At 34.8% G+C, this 17,193-nt stretch overlaps 3 protein-coding genes across 4 annotated transcripts; all 3 read right to left on the reverse strand.

Moving 5' to 3' along the window:
- Positions 1-552: 552 nt before the first annotated feature.
- On the reverse strand, positions 553-6,504 carry LOC113869222 (integrin-linked protein kinase 1-like). The gene is made up of 11 exons (XM_027505445.1): positions 6,155-6,504; positions 6,003-6,077; positions 5,684-5,800; positions 5,099-5,193; positions 4,322-4,442; positions 4,139-4,218; positions 2,681-2,740; positions 2,412-2,533; positions 1,765-1,850; positions 1,554-1,669; positions 553-990 (listed from the first exon to the last, which is right to left on the reverse strand). The coding sequence occupies exons 1-11, from the start codon at positions 6,422-6,424 to the stop codon at positions 864-866; spliced, it is 1,269 nt and encodes a 422-aa protein (XP_027361246.1). The 5' UTR covers positions 6,425-6,504; the 3' UTR covers positions 553-863.
- A 1,791-nt stretch (positions 6,505-8,295) lies between these two features.
- LOC113869223 lies at positions 8,296-11,852 on the reverse strand. Its single transcript, XM_027505446.1, has 5 exons — positions 11,323-11,852; positions 9,397-9,496; positions 9,180-9,315; positions 8,700-8,795; positions 8,296-8,614 (listed from the first exon to the last, which is right to left on the reverse strand). Exons 1-5 carry the CDS (start codon positions 11,741-11,743, stop codon positions 8,477-8,479), a joined length of 891 nt encoding a protein of 296 aa, XP_027361247.1. The 5' UTR covers positions 11,744-11,852; the 3' UTR covers positions 8,296-8,476.
- LOC113869225 (vesicle transport v-SNARE 12) lies at positions 11,055-16,952 on the reverse strand. Of its 2 annotated transcripts, none has more exons than XM_027505448.1 (6): positions 16,803-16,952; positions 16,595-16,702; positions 15,362-15,420; positions 15,077-15,265; positions 13,121-13,291; positions 11,055-12,899 (listed from the first exon to the last, which is right to left on the reverse strand). In XM_027505448.1, exons 2-6 carry the CDS (start codon positions 16,689-16,691, stop codon positions 12,747-12,749), a joined length of 669 nt encoding a protein of 222 aa, XP_027361249.1. In that variant the 5' UTR covers positions 16,692-16,702; positions 16,803-16,952; the 3' UTR covers positions 11,055-12,746. The 2 variants fall into 2 exon arrangements, with proteins under 2 accessions (XP_027361249.1, XP_027361250.1); XM_027505449.1 differs by having other exon boundaries at positions 12,538-12,899; positions 16,808-16,929.
- Between the last annotated feature and the right edge of the window lie 241 nt (positions 16,953-17,193).

Genomic DNA, 17,193 nt, shown 5'->3' on the forward strand with positions numbered 1-17,193 from the left:
AATCATTTTATCATTTTTATTTTTATTATTTTTAAGTAAATTCTTTTTTATCCACTCAATTTCTTTAATCTTACTATTTTTATCCATTCTGGAGAGAAATATTTTTAAATTAAAATTTTAGAATAATCCTTGTACACTGTATATTACCATTTCAACATTTCTTAGAAAGTAATAAATGGCTCCGTTTGTATCACCGGAAAAACTCGGTATTTTCACCATTTTCCTTAAAATTAAGAAACTAAGTATAAATGATGATATTTTTATAATTATTAATAAAAACATATCAATAAAAATTGGAAACATAAAATAAACGGTGGATAGTTAATTTTCTCCTGGTCTCCAGTCCAGAATGTAATGGAAAGAAAAATAACGTGAAACGATAAAAAGAAACTTCAACGAAGAACTTAGAAGGGAAATCTGAAAGTTGGAAGCATTGACCACAGAAATTGCTCAAAATAATATCCAAAACTGAAAATTACTACTAATTTTTAAACGCAAGACAAAATATTAAACAGTAGATAACATGAGATGTTATATTTCCTCAATGGGTTTTGTACACTAAACACATTACACTTAAGCAACAACTAGTACTCACTTGAATAGCTGAATGGAACATCGCAAGATTTTTAATTGGACAAGAGTAATTGAATGTAGACAGACACCTTATATTGTGATAAAAGCAATCAGCATCAACAAGTTACGCTCATAAGAGTCTAACAGTTGAAAACAAGCCTCACTACCTCAATAGGTTTTCCAAGTTGGCTTTATTCACAAACCCCGCAGCAGTAGAGAAGGCAACCTGCTGTAATCAATGGTAATGGCTGATAGTCATCTAAATTTCTGGACACTAATGATCCTAGAATTTATGAAGTGAACAAGCTCCAATGATGATCTGAAGGTATATTTTCCTTGATCTTTTCAAGCCTTTTAAGGATCTCTATGAAGAAAGGTCTTTGATTTGCGTCAGTAGCCCAACACTCATCTGTTAACCTAAGAACATGCAATTTCAAAGTTCATAATAATACTACTCGTAGGATTACATATTACAAGACTAAAGCTGCCCTATTAAGTAGTTGATATAAAAGAAATAAGTATTGAACTAAACTGAAACTTCTAACAGCCTAATTTGCGAAGAATCCGGAATCTACTACTAAGTGATTTTATAATTAGAGATTTCATGTTTATGCTTGTCACACTCAGAATTCAAAATTGAATGAACCTAGTGAGAGTAAGCGTAGTGGTACGATATTCTTCCCAAGTCCGATGAAGAAGCAGGATAAAAACATAACCATGTCTTTTGTTCTCTTAAATCTTAATCTCATTCATGATGAATCGGATCATCAAGGACTTCAACATACTGTGCACACTTCACACGCAGTAAGCATAGCTGCTAGGTAGGTGTAAAAGTAAAAGGAAAAGGGGGGAAGTGAATGCTTAAGTTATTGGGGTTCAAGCTCAAAAATGATTTATGCTTCTAACAATTAGCAAACAGGTATAGGACTCGATGGGAAAAGAGAAATTGGACGGGGAAAAAAAAATCAGAAATGACTTACTCTCGCAGTTCAGGGGTATAACCCTTTGCCCGAAAAGTAGGCCTGTGTCCTTCTGCCACATATTTTGCTCCATCATAAGGTTCATAATTTGAAAAGGGGGGTTCACCTTCTAGCATCTGTACAAAATAAGAATTTCAATCATGAATTAGAACTAGCTTCAAAATTTATGATTTTATCTATGAAATTCTAAATCTTGAGTACGCAGAATTACCTCATACAGAATCATTGCAAAGGAGAACACATCAACCTTCTTGTCATATCTCCGGTGTTTGAAAACTTCAGGAGCCATATAGCGGTCTATTTTTGCCCCCACAAAGGGAATTTCAATTTTGTAAGTTACTGTTATTAATTGGAAAAAAAGCACCCATTCCCTCAACTTTACGTCTCTACCTCATTTGAAATATTCATACCGAACTTTCAATTTTGGATTGAAGGCCCTTGAACTTCTGAAACTTGCAAATAGACCTTTCCATACACAAGTACAACAAAAACCATTCATCATATGGTGGATGTATTTTGATTAATATACATAATAACCTCTTACTCATTTTTCTTTTCAAATCCTCTATTAGTTTCAATTCCTTTTAAATTATTCTACTTCTCTAATTTATGGAAAAAGAAAATAAATAAAAAGAATTATAATAAAATGGAAAAATTAGAGATAATCACATGCAAGTTACAGGATGACTGATTTTAACTTAATCGCTGAATGGAAGGGTCTGATGGCAGATTTTAGTAGGAAGTTAAGGACTTCACACCGTTATGAAAGTTCAAGGTGGATACTTCAAAACAAGGTAAAGTTCGTGGCATGTCTATACATTTTTCCCTTATTAATTTGAAAGAACTTCTAATACTTACAGCTTCCGGTTTCACCCGTCATCTTGTATACGTCATGAGAACTCTGAACCTTAATAAGCTTACTAAGTCCAAAATCTCCAACTTTTAAATGGTCAGCACTCGAATTGACTAAAAGAACATTCCTGAAATTTTAGGGGGAGGGGGGAGGAGAAGAGTTCAACATGTAATGCATATACACATAAATTCCAGCCACGTTCCAGATGACATTACATATTTTCAATCTAGGAGAAAGTAAAGTTGATGTCAGTTTATAAGAATAATATATCTACCTTGGCTTTAGGTCTCGATGAATGATAACATTTGGTTCATTGTGAAGATAGGCCATCCCTCTACAAACAATATTCACAAAAGTATTGATTAACATAGTAGTTAGATTCAATTAAGCAGCATGCTTGCAAATGTTTCTAGATTTCCTAATGTTATTTTCTCAGCATTGATAAATACAGGATGCTCTGAGATTGGCTCAGTTATAAATCCAGCAACATTTTTGAGGGCTTCCTCCTATCCCCCGACCTAAGCCACCTCCTCAAAAAGAACTAATCAGTTTCCTCAACTGAGGAATAACAAAAGCTTCAATCCTTCTTAAGTCAGCCCGCGAATACAGTTTACATCCATTGTTGCTTGGTTCAGTGCTTCTATTTAATGAAAAATGTTAAATTAGGGTAGCAATTCATGTACCCTCTCGTACGGCAAAGCTGACTACAACAAGAAAAACCATGTAGAAAATCATATCAAGGACATATGTCTTAACAGAAGGTCACTCCACACAATTTCATGGTCCAATTCTAGGTACATCATGTCAGACAGCAGCAATGACAATGAGAAGTAAACTGCAGCAATTCCTTCAAAATTTGCAGTTGACTTGTCAAGCAACTGAGAAAATCAGCTTTCAGCAAAGATGATATAGTGGTATTCATGAGAGTTGAATAGTCAGTTTGCATCCATTTATAAAACACATGCATTCTTTCATTTTCTTTATTTATAGCAGACGAAGGACAGTACATTTATGGGGAGTATAATATATAGCTAAAAAAGGGGAAAAGGGGGGGGGGGGGTGTATTATAAGACGTGGAAAAATGCAGTCAAGCTGCACAATCTTGATGCATATCTGAAATGGAAAATACCTTGAAGCATAGCTAACCAGAACACCAAAGAAATCCAGAAAACACAATCCAATACAAAGTGGGTTGAGGGGGACACTCGTAAAGCAATAATGTTGCTGGATATAAAACAACTACAGTAACAACAAACAAGGTTGTAAAGCAAGAAGCTAAAACACTATTTCTATCCCAATGTTTATATGATTCGAGAGTTCAGATACAGTCAGTCTTTTTTGTTAGATTTTGAGGTTGCTTGGCACGTTTGGAAAAATAGCTTTTACAATGTTTGAAAAGTAGGTTGGCCAGCCTCTTTGAAATTGGAACATCTTTCGTCCATCCATTTCAGTAGCATTGAACAAGGTTAAAATGTAAGGTCCTTTGCAAGAGTGCTTGGCTTGTGATCTCAGATCTTTTATGGGATCAGGTTTGATAGTTTTCTCAGTATGTAACTGTTCCATGAGAATTATACATTTTATGGGTGATTTATATAACAGATTTACAGAGAGGCTGAAGAGATATTGGAGTTAATGTTTCTTTTGTTCTTGTGGTTTTCTGTTGGTTCTCTTTATATACAAATTTAAAACGAAGAAAAATATAAAGAAAACTTTAGGTGATGATACACCATACCTGGCAATATCCAAGGCAAAGTTGATAGCTGTTGCAGGACTCAGTGCACCTTTGTCCTTGAGGTACTTGTGAAGATCACCCTAAAAATGGCACAATAATTTAGTAAAGTTTAATCTTAAAGCATAAGATTGCATAGGTTCAGTGCATCAGAGCCTAGGTGACCAGTTATATGCATTCACATACTCCTCTCAGGTACTCAGTAATTAACATAAGGGGCTTCCTGTCAGTAACAGCTCCAAGAAATTGAACAACATTAGGGTGTCGAAGCTTCACAAGTAAGTTAACCTCATGCCTGAAGTCCTGACTGTATTAAAAAGTAGCCAGCAAAATAGAAAAGGATAAGTAGATTGGCAAAGGCCTAAGATAGAAAAAATGGTCTATTTCTGAAAACACATAAGCTCAATCACAAGTTTGTCTGTCTCTTCCCTTGCCTCTCTCTCCTTTTGTTTGATTATTCATTGATAAACAAATAATTACACATGGTTTAAAATAAATCAATTTTCCCCAAAGCGGAAGTAGGTTAGACCAGAACAAAATCTCAGTATCAGAAACAGTTTAGTTATTGAAATGGTTATCCATAGCCAGGCATAGAGCTAGATGAAGATTGTGATGGGGTCCATAATGAGACAATTTCAGTTTGTGAGGGCCAGATTAATTTTTTTAAATAAAAAACACATGTAAAAGTCAATTTTAAAATAAATACAACAAACAAGCCTATCCCACTAGGTGAAAATAAGACATGAATTATGACCTTAGATTCGAACACCTTATCCCATGAACATGGGCTTGCTGGTTTTTAAGGGGAACCATGCTCGCCTTCTCAGGCGAGTAAGTATAACACTTGAAAGTAGACTGATAAAAGTAAGCTAACATTTTAAAAAGATTCATCAACCACAGGCAATCACAAGACTTTCACATCATCCATCATCTCATCCCACAGCAATAAATAAAGAATCTTACATCACCAATCTATCATCTGAAAGACTGGGCAGAATGCGTTTGACAGCAACAGGTGTTCCACGCCAATGGGCTTTTAAAATCTCCCCAAAAGATCCCTTCAGGAAACACACATCAATAATAAGACCAAACCTCAAATGCAGATTTAGTCCATCAACAGTCTAAGGACGTATAACTAAAATCATCCAAGCAGCAACGCAATTGCACAAAAGTAACAGCAAGAAGCAGAGTGTTCACAGAAAATCAAACTTAGCTAGTGTAGATAAACGGGGTTGATTTTTCTTTCAGTAACTAATCTTTAACACTAATTATCACCCAACAACCAAAAACCCAGACAGACAGGAATGAAAGCAAATTCAAACGACCACATTTTCATCATGAAGATTCCCAACCAAAAAAACTTAAATTCCAATTCCTAAAGCATTTTATCATCAGACTAATTTATGATCTATGATAAGATACACAATTCCAGACCCGCAACTCTACCACTACCACACTAAACAATACACCTCAACAAAGTGCAAGTCTTATTCATTGCTAAAAATCTCAATACAATACAATGCCAATCACAGGAAGAAAAGAAAACACCTTCCCAATGCAAACCGAATTGGAAAAGTCCAGCTCAGAAGGATCAACTTCCCAATCACACTTGTTTGGCAATGGAGGTGGAACAGGCTTTGGTTCAAAATGGCTTCCATTTTGACCCTGCATCATCAAACATAAATTCAGGGACCCCTACCACTTTCAAATCCATCACCAACCGAACATCCTTCACAACACAACACATGCATGTTAATATTACCAACTTATTTTTCCCTCGGTTTCATTCAATACAAAACACATTTTTATTTTTATTTACACAAAAAAAAAATGTCACATCCATTGGAGAGAGAAACGAGGAACTTACATAAGACAAGCCTCCATGTGATTCCAAAAGCTCAATCATTGCACTTCTTCTCGCTCCTTCTGCATCAGCCAGAGGCTTTCCAGAGCAAAACAACACCAAATTTCAGAATTAACCAATCACAGAGGGGAGGGAGAGAGAGAGAGAGAGAGTACAGTGTTTTTCCAGCGATCCTGAGCGTTGACGTCAGCACCGAATTCGAGCAAGCACTTGGCAACATCGACCCAACCGTGGAGCGAAGCCACGTGCAGCGGCGTGCGGTTGTCGTAATCCCTCGCCTTCACCAGCGCCGGATCTTCCTCCAGCAACTTCCTCACCGCCGCGACGTCGTTTTGGTGCGCGTGCCACAGTATCAACGACGTTCGACTCACCCGAGCCTTCTCCTTGTCCTTCTCCGCCGCGCCGGACGATCCACAACTGCTCATCGCCGATTGCCTCCCTCGCCGGTCGCTCTCAAATGCAAATGCAAATGAAAATGGTTCTCTGTAATGTAATTTGTTGATTTCTTTCTAGTTTTCTTTGTGGGATGTGATTGTGAAGTTTTTGGCTCTCTTATCAGTTAGTAGTTATTGTACTTTTACTAATTCAACACTTTTTAGTTATTCTCTCGTTTTAAATCAATTCAAATATAAATTGATTGTAATTTTAATTTATATATTATTTATTCAAGGTCCGGTCTAGCTAAATTTTGAGAGAAGTTTTTGTAAAAAAAAAAATTAGCATAAAAATTAAATAATTTGTTTCTCAAAATTTCTCAAAAAATAAAAAAGTATAAATTATTCTAATTTAGAAATTTGTTATTTTTTATAAAAAAAAAACTTCTTTAAAAAATTATTTAAATTGAGCTCAAGTAAAATACTGTTTTAGCCTTAATTTCAAAAGCTCAATAATTGGACAAGTAATGTTGTTAGATAATTTGTAAAATTGGATCAAAATATTAAGAAATTGCTGGTGCTCATGCAAAAGTGGATAACGAGGCTTTCATTTTATCAACAAGTCAAATCTATATACTAATCATTACTCAGCATTGACTTTAAAAGGGAGAGGGGAAAATTCAACGCTGACCGGGGAATTAAGTCTTGGTCTTGGCACATGGCAGTGGATGACCGGATATTTAATGTTCCAATAGGGAGCAAAGTCCGTGACATTTTATGCTGTTTTAAAAAAACAAAATAATGTAAAATTAAAAACCAATAAGCGAAATAATGTAAATAAAAAATATTTTAACTGTTTGAGATTATTTGCAACGCAACAATCTGTGTTATGCAACTAAAGTTAGTGTAACTCAAAAATGAAAATTGTTAGCGACAAACAAATATTAGGAGATTTGTCATTTATTATTTGCTAAAGTAAAAGATATGAATAATTTTTTTAAAATAATATATAAATAACAAAAACTAATTTAATCTCAACTTTCATCGAAGAATTTTCTCATAAAAGATTTAAATTTTGGCCTCGACTTCATTGTCGATTTCAATCGATCATGTCAAGGTGTGAAATCCACTGGTCTCATTTTTCTCCATACCGTCTTCATTGAAGTGCTACAAATGATAAAGATATGCAATAACTAAAATACTGTCATATGATATAAGTAGTGTCGTCATAGCTTGGCGTAACACATGTTGTGTAAGTGTAACACTTAGTCTCTTTTTTAGTGTATTCTATAAGGTTTTTAAGCTAACTTTTATTTCCCCCATTCTTTTTTACTTTACATTTAAGCTTTTACACAAGAATTAATAAAATCATTGATATTTTTAACGCTCTCTAAATACTGATATTTGACCTTGTAAATTTTTCGCCTGCTATCCAAAGAGGCATTAAAAGGTTTATGGCAAAACAAGTTCCACAATTTTATTGAGAACCTTAGCTTAGCTTATTCATTTGCCGAGAAGGAAGATAAAAGTACAGAGGCGAGATCAAAACTTGTAATGACTCGAGTCTTAAAGGGGGAAATATGAAGAGAGAGGGGGAGAGAAATGTGTGTGAACATTTCTTTTATGACTACGCATACTTGTTTTAAACCAGACATGATTAACATGACGTGTTGCGTCGATTTGACATGCACCACAATTTTATTATGCGTGATACTAGTTACATTACATCCACTTCAGTTACACAACACATGAAAATCTCAGTTTCCAAGCAACCCAAACTAGTAAAACATTTTTTATTTCCATTTTTTCCGATAATTTGTCCCTAATTTCACATCACTTAGTCAAAAAGCCCATTTTATACGCATTAAGTTGATTATCTTGGATCCATAATCCATAGAGGGCCACCTTCATGGGTCAAATTACCAAAGGAAAGCTGAAATTTTGAACTTGAGCATTGAGCCACAATGTACATGCTATATTCTTTTCAATTATAATGATGAATGAATTTCTAGTCATTATACATATTTGTGTTCCTTTTGGGGGCAAAGCATATTAGCAAATAGCACACAGTTGCTTCCCTCCCATCACAAGGGAATCTAAATCTCATATCAAATCATCTTGGTCTTCGAGGGACCGTTTACGAGCTCGAAGATTGAGCTTAAGACTTTCAGGTAGGGGAGGTGTCCTCCCTCTGCGGAATAAAACTGCAAGAGCCCTCATTTTCTGGCAAAGATCAAATATCTGCAGGAAAAATGTAAATGTCATGGTATTAAGTTTTCAAACAACAGAGAACATTGGCAAATAATAACTGCTGAGTTTTTTGTACCGATGAAGCTTCTATTTCAGCAACACCCTCACAACCTTGACCACCTCCTTCAAGCAAGTCACAATACTTCACTGCCTCATTTTCATCTTCAAATACCTGCAACGATATTGTAAATTGTAAGTAAATAAATTATGCGAATGAATACAAAATTACAATAAATGTTAAGATATAAAGTCTCACATTAGAAGGTTAGCAACACATGTATATAAGTAAGAGAGCCTCAACTCTAAACTTGCCTAAGGGATTTTAGATAAAGGTTACTTAAGCTTGAGCCCAAACTCTTTCCCTCACCCATGGATCGGGCCTAAAAGGTCCAAAATTAAAAAGAAAAAAAGGAAGGTAAAAAAAAATAGCCTCTGACATAAAATGAAAAAAGAAAAAAGGAGCACAAATACCGGCAATAAATGCAAGTTTCAACGTGAAGTCAGTTTCATAGATTACAATTTTGTGTGGGTGCGTGTTTATGAATAGAATACATACCAGTACTCCCTCTCTAATATCTTCTACAAGCATTTGAAACTTTGTCCCTCCCCTTGCTTGTTTGGACTGATTTCCAATTCCAGATCTCCAGTTGCTGCCTTTAGAAAACAATAAGCCAAGCTCTCTTTCAACTTCGCTGTTACACAAAAAGTACACTCCGCTAAGGGGAATGCCAAACATTACATCAGAGAAAAGAACAGACTAAAGTGAATCAAACCTTCTATTTCTCCGGGTTTTCATTGTGCACAACTGATTTTCCTTTTGGGTGAGTACATACACAGGCTTTGAAGTTTCTCTCCAAGGGTTGGCATCTAAAACTGATGAACGAAAAGGAAAAAAAATCAATAATGATATTCTTTTTACAAAAAAATCAACCTGAGATTTTTCTGTGAGAAGTAGAAAATCTTTCTGCAAGTGTCTATTTTGACATATCTATCAATCCACATATACAACACACAAATGGACAGGGTTAGTCTTTACTAGCTGACAATCACAGTATATCTAAACGTTTGCAAGGTAGTGTGAAACTTATTTTATCTTTATCTTAAGTAACACTACATCAAACAGGTCGTACAATTATAGTTGTGGGGTTGAACAAACGCCCTGCAAGGAGTAGGGAGGAAAATCCCTCTGGTCTCTGGAGACAAGCAATGTAAGTACTGTTTTTGGTGATTACAGTTAGAAAGGAACATCACAATTTTCACGGATGAACTGTTGTTGCTGCCTCCTGTGAGAGTCGTTTTCTCAGCCTCTTTATTTTGCTCAGCCAATAGGTGCTATAAACAGGATTTCTTTGTTAAACAAGTAAAGAGATTGGTAATTTTAGCTTAGTTGATGAGCTTGCTGCTAGTTTGTTTGCTCTTCTAGGGAAGATTTCTTAGCTTCGTCTCCTTTAGACCTTTTCTCTCATGATCCTAGCTGTGTATTTGGATCAGCTTATTTTGAGGTTGAAGAAAATACAACTTTTTAAAGAGGGTTTTGAAAAAAAAAATTGTTCTCATACATGCTCTTGATAATATTTCTCTTTTTATCCAAAAAGTACAAATAGCCATTAAGTGCCTAAAATGCACACTGAAGTGCTAAGAAGAGGTGAATAGATCATCCACCTGAGTGAACAAGATCAGAAAACATTTATCAAGTATTACAACAAATGGGGCGAATAAGTTACTTTTGATCTGAATTGATAATAGTGTGTGCATTCGAATTTTATAATTCATAGACATGTATATCATGAACAATCAAAAGGATAAGCTCTTAAGTACAAACACATAATTGGTTTTTATATATGATTTTTCTAAAGTGTGCAAGTTTTTATTGAAAATTATAGTATTTAATAGTATCCACCATTAAATTGTTCTTAAGTTTTGTAATTTTTAATAAAAACCATATATAAATTCTTATAATGTGCAAGGATACATATATTAAACAAATCGTTTTATATTATATTTCTAACATGTCCCCTCGTGTGAAAGCCCCTTGGGACTTCAGGGGACAAAGGCATATTTTATTTTTTTTTAAATGGGGATGACAGTAAGGATTAAACTCTAGACCACTTTGGCACATAGGCTTTAATGACATGTCATGAGTCAACTATCATAAAAGCTAAAACTATTAGGTGAAGCCACATAAATAATTATATATCAATTTTTCCATGTGCGTTTAAAGTCATAATAAAATCTAATACATATGCAATTTGCAATAAAAAATTATTATTTATTAACTCCTTATTATGTGTCCCTAAACACATACTAGAAAAACCAATTTTATATTATTGGGTCTTTCAAACAATGTGAACATAACGGCACACGGGATTTTATGGTTTTGTTAGAATTAAGTTTAATAATAATAATAAAGTTAGGCCTTTAGGTTAACATTTTCCTTTTTATTTATTCTTTTAAAATGGTTCATCTTGGTTTTCACCAGAAGGAATGTAATCGGCGAGAATAGAACAACACCATTTTGTTCATTCCATTACTCATGGCAGCTAGTCACGTGTGTCAATGTCCAACGACTTAATTTGTGAATTGAATAAAATTGATAAATGCAGGAACGATCAAAATTTCATGCTCCAACCAATAATTTTGGCAACAATTCATTCATAAAGTTGAATTAAAGCGAGGAAGCAAAACGGAAGAGGAGGTACCGTCGTAGCTGCTAGTATCGAAGGACTGGTGGAGGTTGCGGCGCATATCATAGGCGCGTGAGGAAACGCGTTTGAGGAACTCGTTGGAGGTAGTGGGAATGGTGCCGTCCATGTGAAGCGCCCTCTCGACGTCGTCGTGAGTTCCGTCGCCGCCGAGGGTGCAGGAGACTGACAGGTGAGTCCTTCTGGTTCTGGCGGAGACGAGGGTGGGAACAAGACGACGGAAGGGGTTGGTGGGAGGGAGAACCATGGAAGGAGACACCGAAGGAAGAGAATCCATGGATGATTTGAATTCTGAAGAGAAGAAGAAGAAGAAGAAGAAAAGTTGAAGTTGGGGTTTGGGAGTTTGGAGATTTTTTGGGGAAGTTGGGGTCCACGTGGGTCTTATTTTTCTTTCTTCTGAATGAAATGAAAAACGCATGCCACGTCTCTTGTATTAAGGTATGAAGCCCCTAAACTTGGTCATCATCTTCTACATGATTACTTAATCATCTCAACTACTTCACTCCTACCCTATCCTATCACTACTTCTTCCTTAATCATCTCATTCCTATTTCAATTTTTACTCTCAGGCCAAGAATTGCAGAAGCGTTTTTCTTTAACCAATAAATAGGAGATAAAGATTATTATATATTATCCCCTTGTTAATCTTTATACTTTAGATTGACAAAAAATACAATAACTCGACTTGGAGGAAAATAAAGTAGAAGGTAATAAAAAAAAAACCATTTAACAATAAAAATTATTATGAAAAACTCGTTAGAAATAACAAATCAAATATAAGAAGTAAAATGAAAATGAAAAAATTTGAGAAATTAAAAACATAATTAAACCTTTTATAAATAGAAAGAAAATTGCTAATTACACGCTTAGAAGGGGAAAGTGCTTTTAGAGCTCCCATGTCTGTGGACCCAAAATAAAAATGCCCTTTTGTTTCTTCCACGTTTCACTCTTTGGAAACGTCCAGAGGGAAAGAAAGGAGAAAAATGACGACTGCTCCAAATTTTAATTTCAACTATGAAACAAACCCTTTCATTCAAACGCTTTGTCCAACACGTTTTCATCTCAAAACATGCCAAGAAGCAACAAAAATGCATAAGAAAAAAACAAAAGAAGGGTGGCAAGCATGCATACAGCATTAGCACAAGGATTTTTAATTCATAAAAGCATCATGTCATATAATGAGTATACATTAACAATTCCACTTGCATCAGGTAAACACTCGTTCAGTTCAAAAGAAAAATACAATTAAGAGCATAAAATGTAAGGTATCATTGAAAATTTACCAATCATAAACATAACAACAGAGAAATAATTGCAGGGATATGATCACATACGGTGCCTATATACAACCAAGTACATATAAGCATAAAACATTGCAAGCATCTTGTGATAAGATTCTTGCCCTATCTTGTGCATATTAGTTAACGAGATAGCTTGTAAAATAGAATAACAACTATAGCAAAAACAAGAGCTCCAATCAAAGATGCAACGATCCATTTGTTTCTAGTTATTCTCCGTGACATGGTAGTCAGTACCTTCTTACTCTTATCAATAGCATCATCTACTCCATGAAGCTGCAAGGTGTAGAAAAATGACCATCAACAATCGTCACAACTTTTACATTGAATTCATTATGTTGAAAGCTCACAATCTTATTCTCCCAGGAAGAAGTATCATAATTGGTTTTAATACTTCTTAGATAATAAGATCATCTCATGATTCTTTCCTAGTGAATGAAAACAGGACCAAAACTATCTAAAATTGACATAAAAATAGCATTTACATATCAAGATACCTTTTTATGGGAGTTCAGTAGAGTCTCTCTCTGTCCGTGTAAATCTTGGAGGATTGAGACACCAAGTTCTTCGGTCTCCAACAAGGTTCTTCGGCTCTCCCGAATTCTATCACTTGACTCATTTAATCTCTCCACTGACATAGTTAATCTTTCTCTCTGATCGGCAGATGCCTGCAATATTATCCATATTTCCCAGCCAAATAGTACATTAACAACATCAGATCAACCACACTACTTCCCTTATAAGTGCAACCAACTTCAAAAGCCTACTAATTTTAAATTCCAGAATTGGAAAATGGGGACAGGCCAGAGCATTGATTATGCATTTGCAACTGCACTACTTTCATTACAAGTGCAATCATTTTCAGAAACTGATTTTAATTTCAAATTTTAGAAAAACAAATTACTGGTATAAGCAAAACAGAGCCTGGGATAAGCATACACCTGCAACCTTATTTGCAAGTAACAATCAGTCTCATTCTCACCACATGCATAACACACACATACATAAATGAACAAATATATATATGCCATGAGGAATAATAATAATAATTAATAATGATAACAATAATAACAGTCATAATTCACAACCATTCTATAATAAATACTTCTGTAATAGCATAGCCTCTATAAAAACTGGACTCGGTAACTGATCAAACTCACATTCAGTCACAGATATTTTTTCAAACATCAATTGTGTCCAGCAACTAGAACCATACATTCTATAACAGAATTCAGGATTAAAAGAGAGTAAAGATATCAAAATTAAATACCCTAATATGATGTACCAAAAAAAAGATAATATAGCCAAAAAAGTGTAAATTTGGGACAAAAGTTAGTGTGTATTAATGGAAACAGTCGATCAATCAAAAGATCACTTTTTGAAGAGTCTTTAATGGTGGTCACTGTCATGAACCAACTACCCCAAAAGTTAAAGCCGCTATATGAATACAAATGAATAATTTCATATTATATTTCTAACATGCCTCCTCATGCAGGAGCTCTTTGGGATTGAAACGTGAACAACACATTGGTGTCTATCTATCTTATGCTGAAATAAATCTTCTTTTATTAGAAGAGTAGGGGCAGCAAGAATCAAATGCTAGTCGTGGGTTCATAAGAGCTCAAATACTATATATCATGAACCCACTATCCCAAAAACTTAAGCTGTTAGGAGACAACAAATGAATGGTGCTGGGGACCATAACCCATAAAGATCCTTGAAGACCTTTCTCCAATGGATTTTTATCCACTATTGAGGCATAAAATAACAATATCTTGCTTTCCCACTTACCTTATCACATAGGGGAAGATTACTTTCCTGATTGGTGCTTGTTACGGTATCCATAAATTTGAAAAGGTATTATATACTCTCTTAGGATTAACGGTTGTAATTTCTTTAATATCTTAAAAATTAGAGGGTATTAAAATTTTTTTAGCTAAACCACTAATTCTACTATTAAAATAATGATGACGATTATTTTACGTGTAAGAGAGGGTACCAAACCCTCTCAACTATAGGGAGTACCGTAGATTTTACCTTCCTAATTTTGGAGATCTCAACTTTCTTGACCCACAAGGATCCACTCTATATAATGCGGTAGGCAACTACACCGCCCATCAACATTGTCAATCAAGAGAAAAATCCCCAAGTACAATCGGGATTAAAGATCCTCAACCATCAAGATCCATGTAACAACAAATGGTTTTATATTTCTAACATTTACTTCAACTAACAAGTCAAATTATACTCATTCAAGATCTGGAAGAGAAGAGAACATATTTCACATAATCACAAACAAATAAGAGGGGGGGGGGGATCAGAACTAGAAACAGAACCTTTTTTTAAAAAAATTGGATCTCCCTAACCAAGAAAGTGTCAACTGTCAAGTTCTGTTCTGCTATTTCTTAGAAATAGATGCTATCAAGTAAAACAATCTAGAGTTCCAGATATACCAAATGTGTATCTGCCATTCCAGTCTCCAACAAATCTTCACGGGCAGCCTCATCAGCATTAGGTGATGTTAACCTTTTAAATTCCTTTTTCAACTTGTTTAGATCAGATTTATATTCCCTCAACTTTGCAAGAAGCATTGCTTTTACACTTGGCTGCAAACTCCTCGCCTCTAGGTCCATTTTCCGAATCTGGAGAGCAAGAGAAGAGGGATATAAAAAACAAATAGAAGATAATATATATAAACACAAATTGTGAATATGTGAGAAAACAATTCAACTTTGTACCAGAACATCAGCATCATCCAGTCCAGCTTTAATTTCAGCAAACTTTTGCTGCTTCTGTTCTGAAATTAGTGTTGATTAAAAACTCATCAGTAACCGGGATTGGATGTGAAAGTAAATGACAAGCCATCATGCATCATGTCACAGAAGCATGCCTGAGAAAACATTTGTCACCTAGCACATTAAATTAAATCCTCCAGCTCTTCTAGAAAAACTGTTTAAGAATTCATTTCTACTATTAACAAAAGAAACACATGACAAAATCAATGTCACCAGCTATCATCATATTGCACAACAAGTAGCAAAGATCAACAAGTCCAATAACACAACAAAAGCCAGTAATATAATTAACTCAACTGATCACTGATTAATAGCTGTTGGTGTCAGATACTTCGTGAAATCATAGAGCAGTAGCTCAAAATCATTTCATAACACAAAAACTAATGACTTTTAACAGTTTTAGGCTATGTTTGTTTTTCTGTTGATGTGCATTCCAACACTTCCAAAGAGATAAGCAAGAATCTGTTGCTGCCGTCTAAACATCCATTTGAATGGATCCAACGTGAAAACAATCAAGCACTCAGTGTGTGTTTGGAAACACATTACATCTCAAAAATCATGTTAAATAGATGCAAACATGCTTTGATTATTAAACTAACATATTTGGCAGGTACGAATGAAAATTAATTTTGACTCTAAACTAACGTTTGAGTTGATGCGTATGTGATAGATGATAACTTTTGCATTTAATTGAAAATTTTATACCGAGTTTTACTACAAACTTACTTTTTAAAAGAAAATTTTCCAAACATAAATTACGTTAATTTAAATTTTCTTTCAAGAAAAACAATTCTACAAAATTAAGTTCATTCAAACTCAAGTCTGCAAACGTTCACCCAAACACACAATTACTTGTTTTGGCCACCTCTTGCTATTCAAAGAACTTCTAGTAAACAAATTTTGGAAAATAACCCCTATTGTCTTGCTCAAAGCCACCAATTTCTAGTACACCAATCTTACACACCAATTCAACACAAAAAACTGGCCTTCGTTCATAGAGTACAGCTATCAGGCAAACTCTAGAAACATACATTCTATGAGTCTTCAGAACCAATCAGAGCAATGAAACACAAGGAGCAGTTCAAGAACAGATAAACAACAAGGAATAGGTGTAAAACGAAAAGGGTTCCTCAGAAACAAAACGAAACGACAATAAAGTTTGGATTTTGAAGGTACCCTGATCAGAAACAAGAGCCGTGGAACTGCATTTTCGGGAGAGATTAGCAGAGAGCTCACAGTACTGGCGCTCATACCCTTCGAAAACCTCACTCATCTTGTGACACCCTTTTTCAGGAAGAGATAAAAAAAAAGGGAACAAATTAAAAATTGGTAATTAGAAATAATAGAAACCCAATAGTGCAAGGTGATAGATGATTGACTTTACCTTACCTTGGATGATGGATCGAATAGTTTGAGCGATCTGTGAGGATTGAGATTGTTGTTGCTGGTTAACAGTGAAAAATGAAGAAGAAACAAAGAACAAGTTTTCTTTTGCACTGGAGGAACTGTAATTCCACCAAACGTAGGGAAGGATCGCCTGCGGTTCACACTCTTTGGACTTTTGTCTATGATGCCGTGTCGGTTAGTTAACGGTTGCCGGTTACTATTATATAATGGTCAGACAATAAAAAAAAGTCAACAGTCAATTTCTCTTTTTACTGCTACTTACTCAAACTAAATTCACTTGGAATTTTGTTCACGGAAAAATATATTTTAAAATTATAAGTAAGTTAAACTTATTTTTTTTTAAAATTGAAAATAGTCAATTTGAAGAT

Source organism: Abrus precatorius, unplaced genomic scaffold (genome assembly GCF_003935025.1).
Source record: "Abrus precatorius isolate BTA unplaced genomic scaffold, Abrus_2018 Scaffold6, whole genome shotgun sequence".
In the NCBI taxonomy this organism is placed as follows: Eukaryota; Viridiplantae; Streptophyta; class Magnoliopsida; order Fabales; family Fabaceae; genus Abrus; species Abrus precatorius.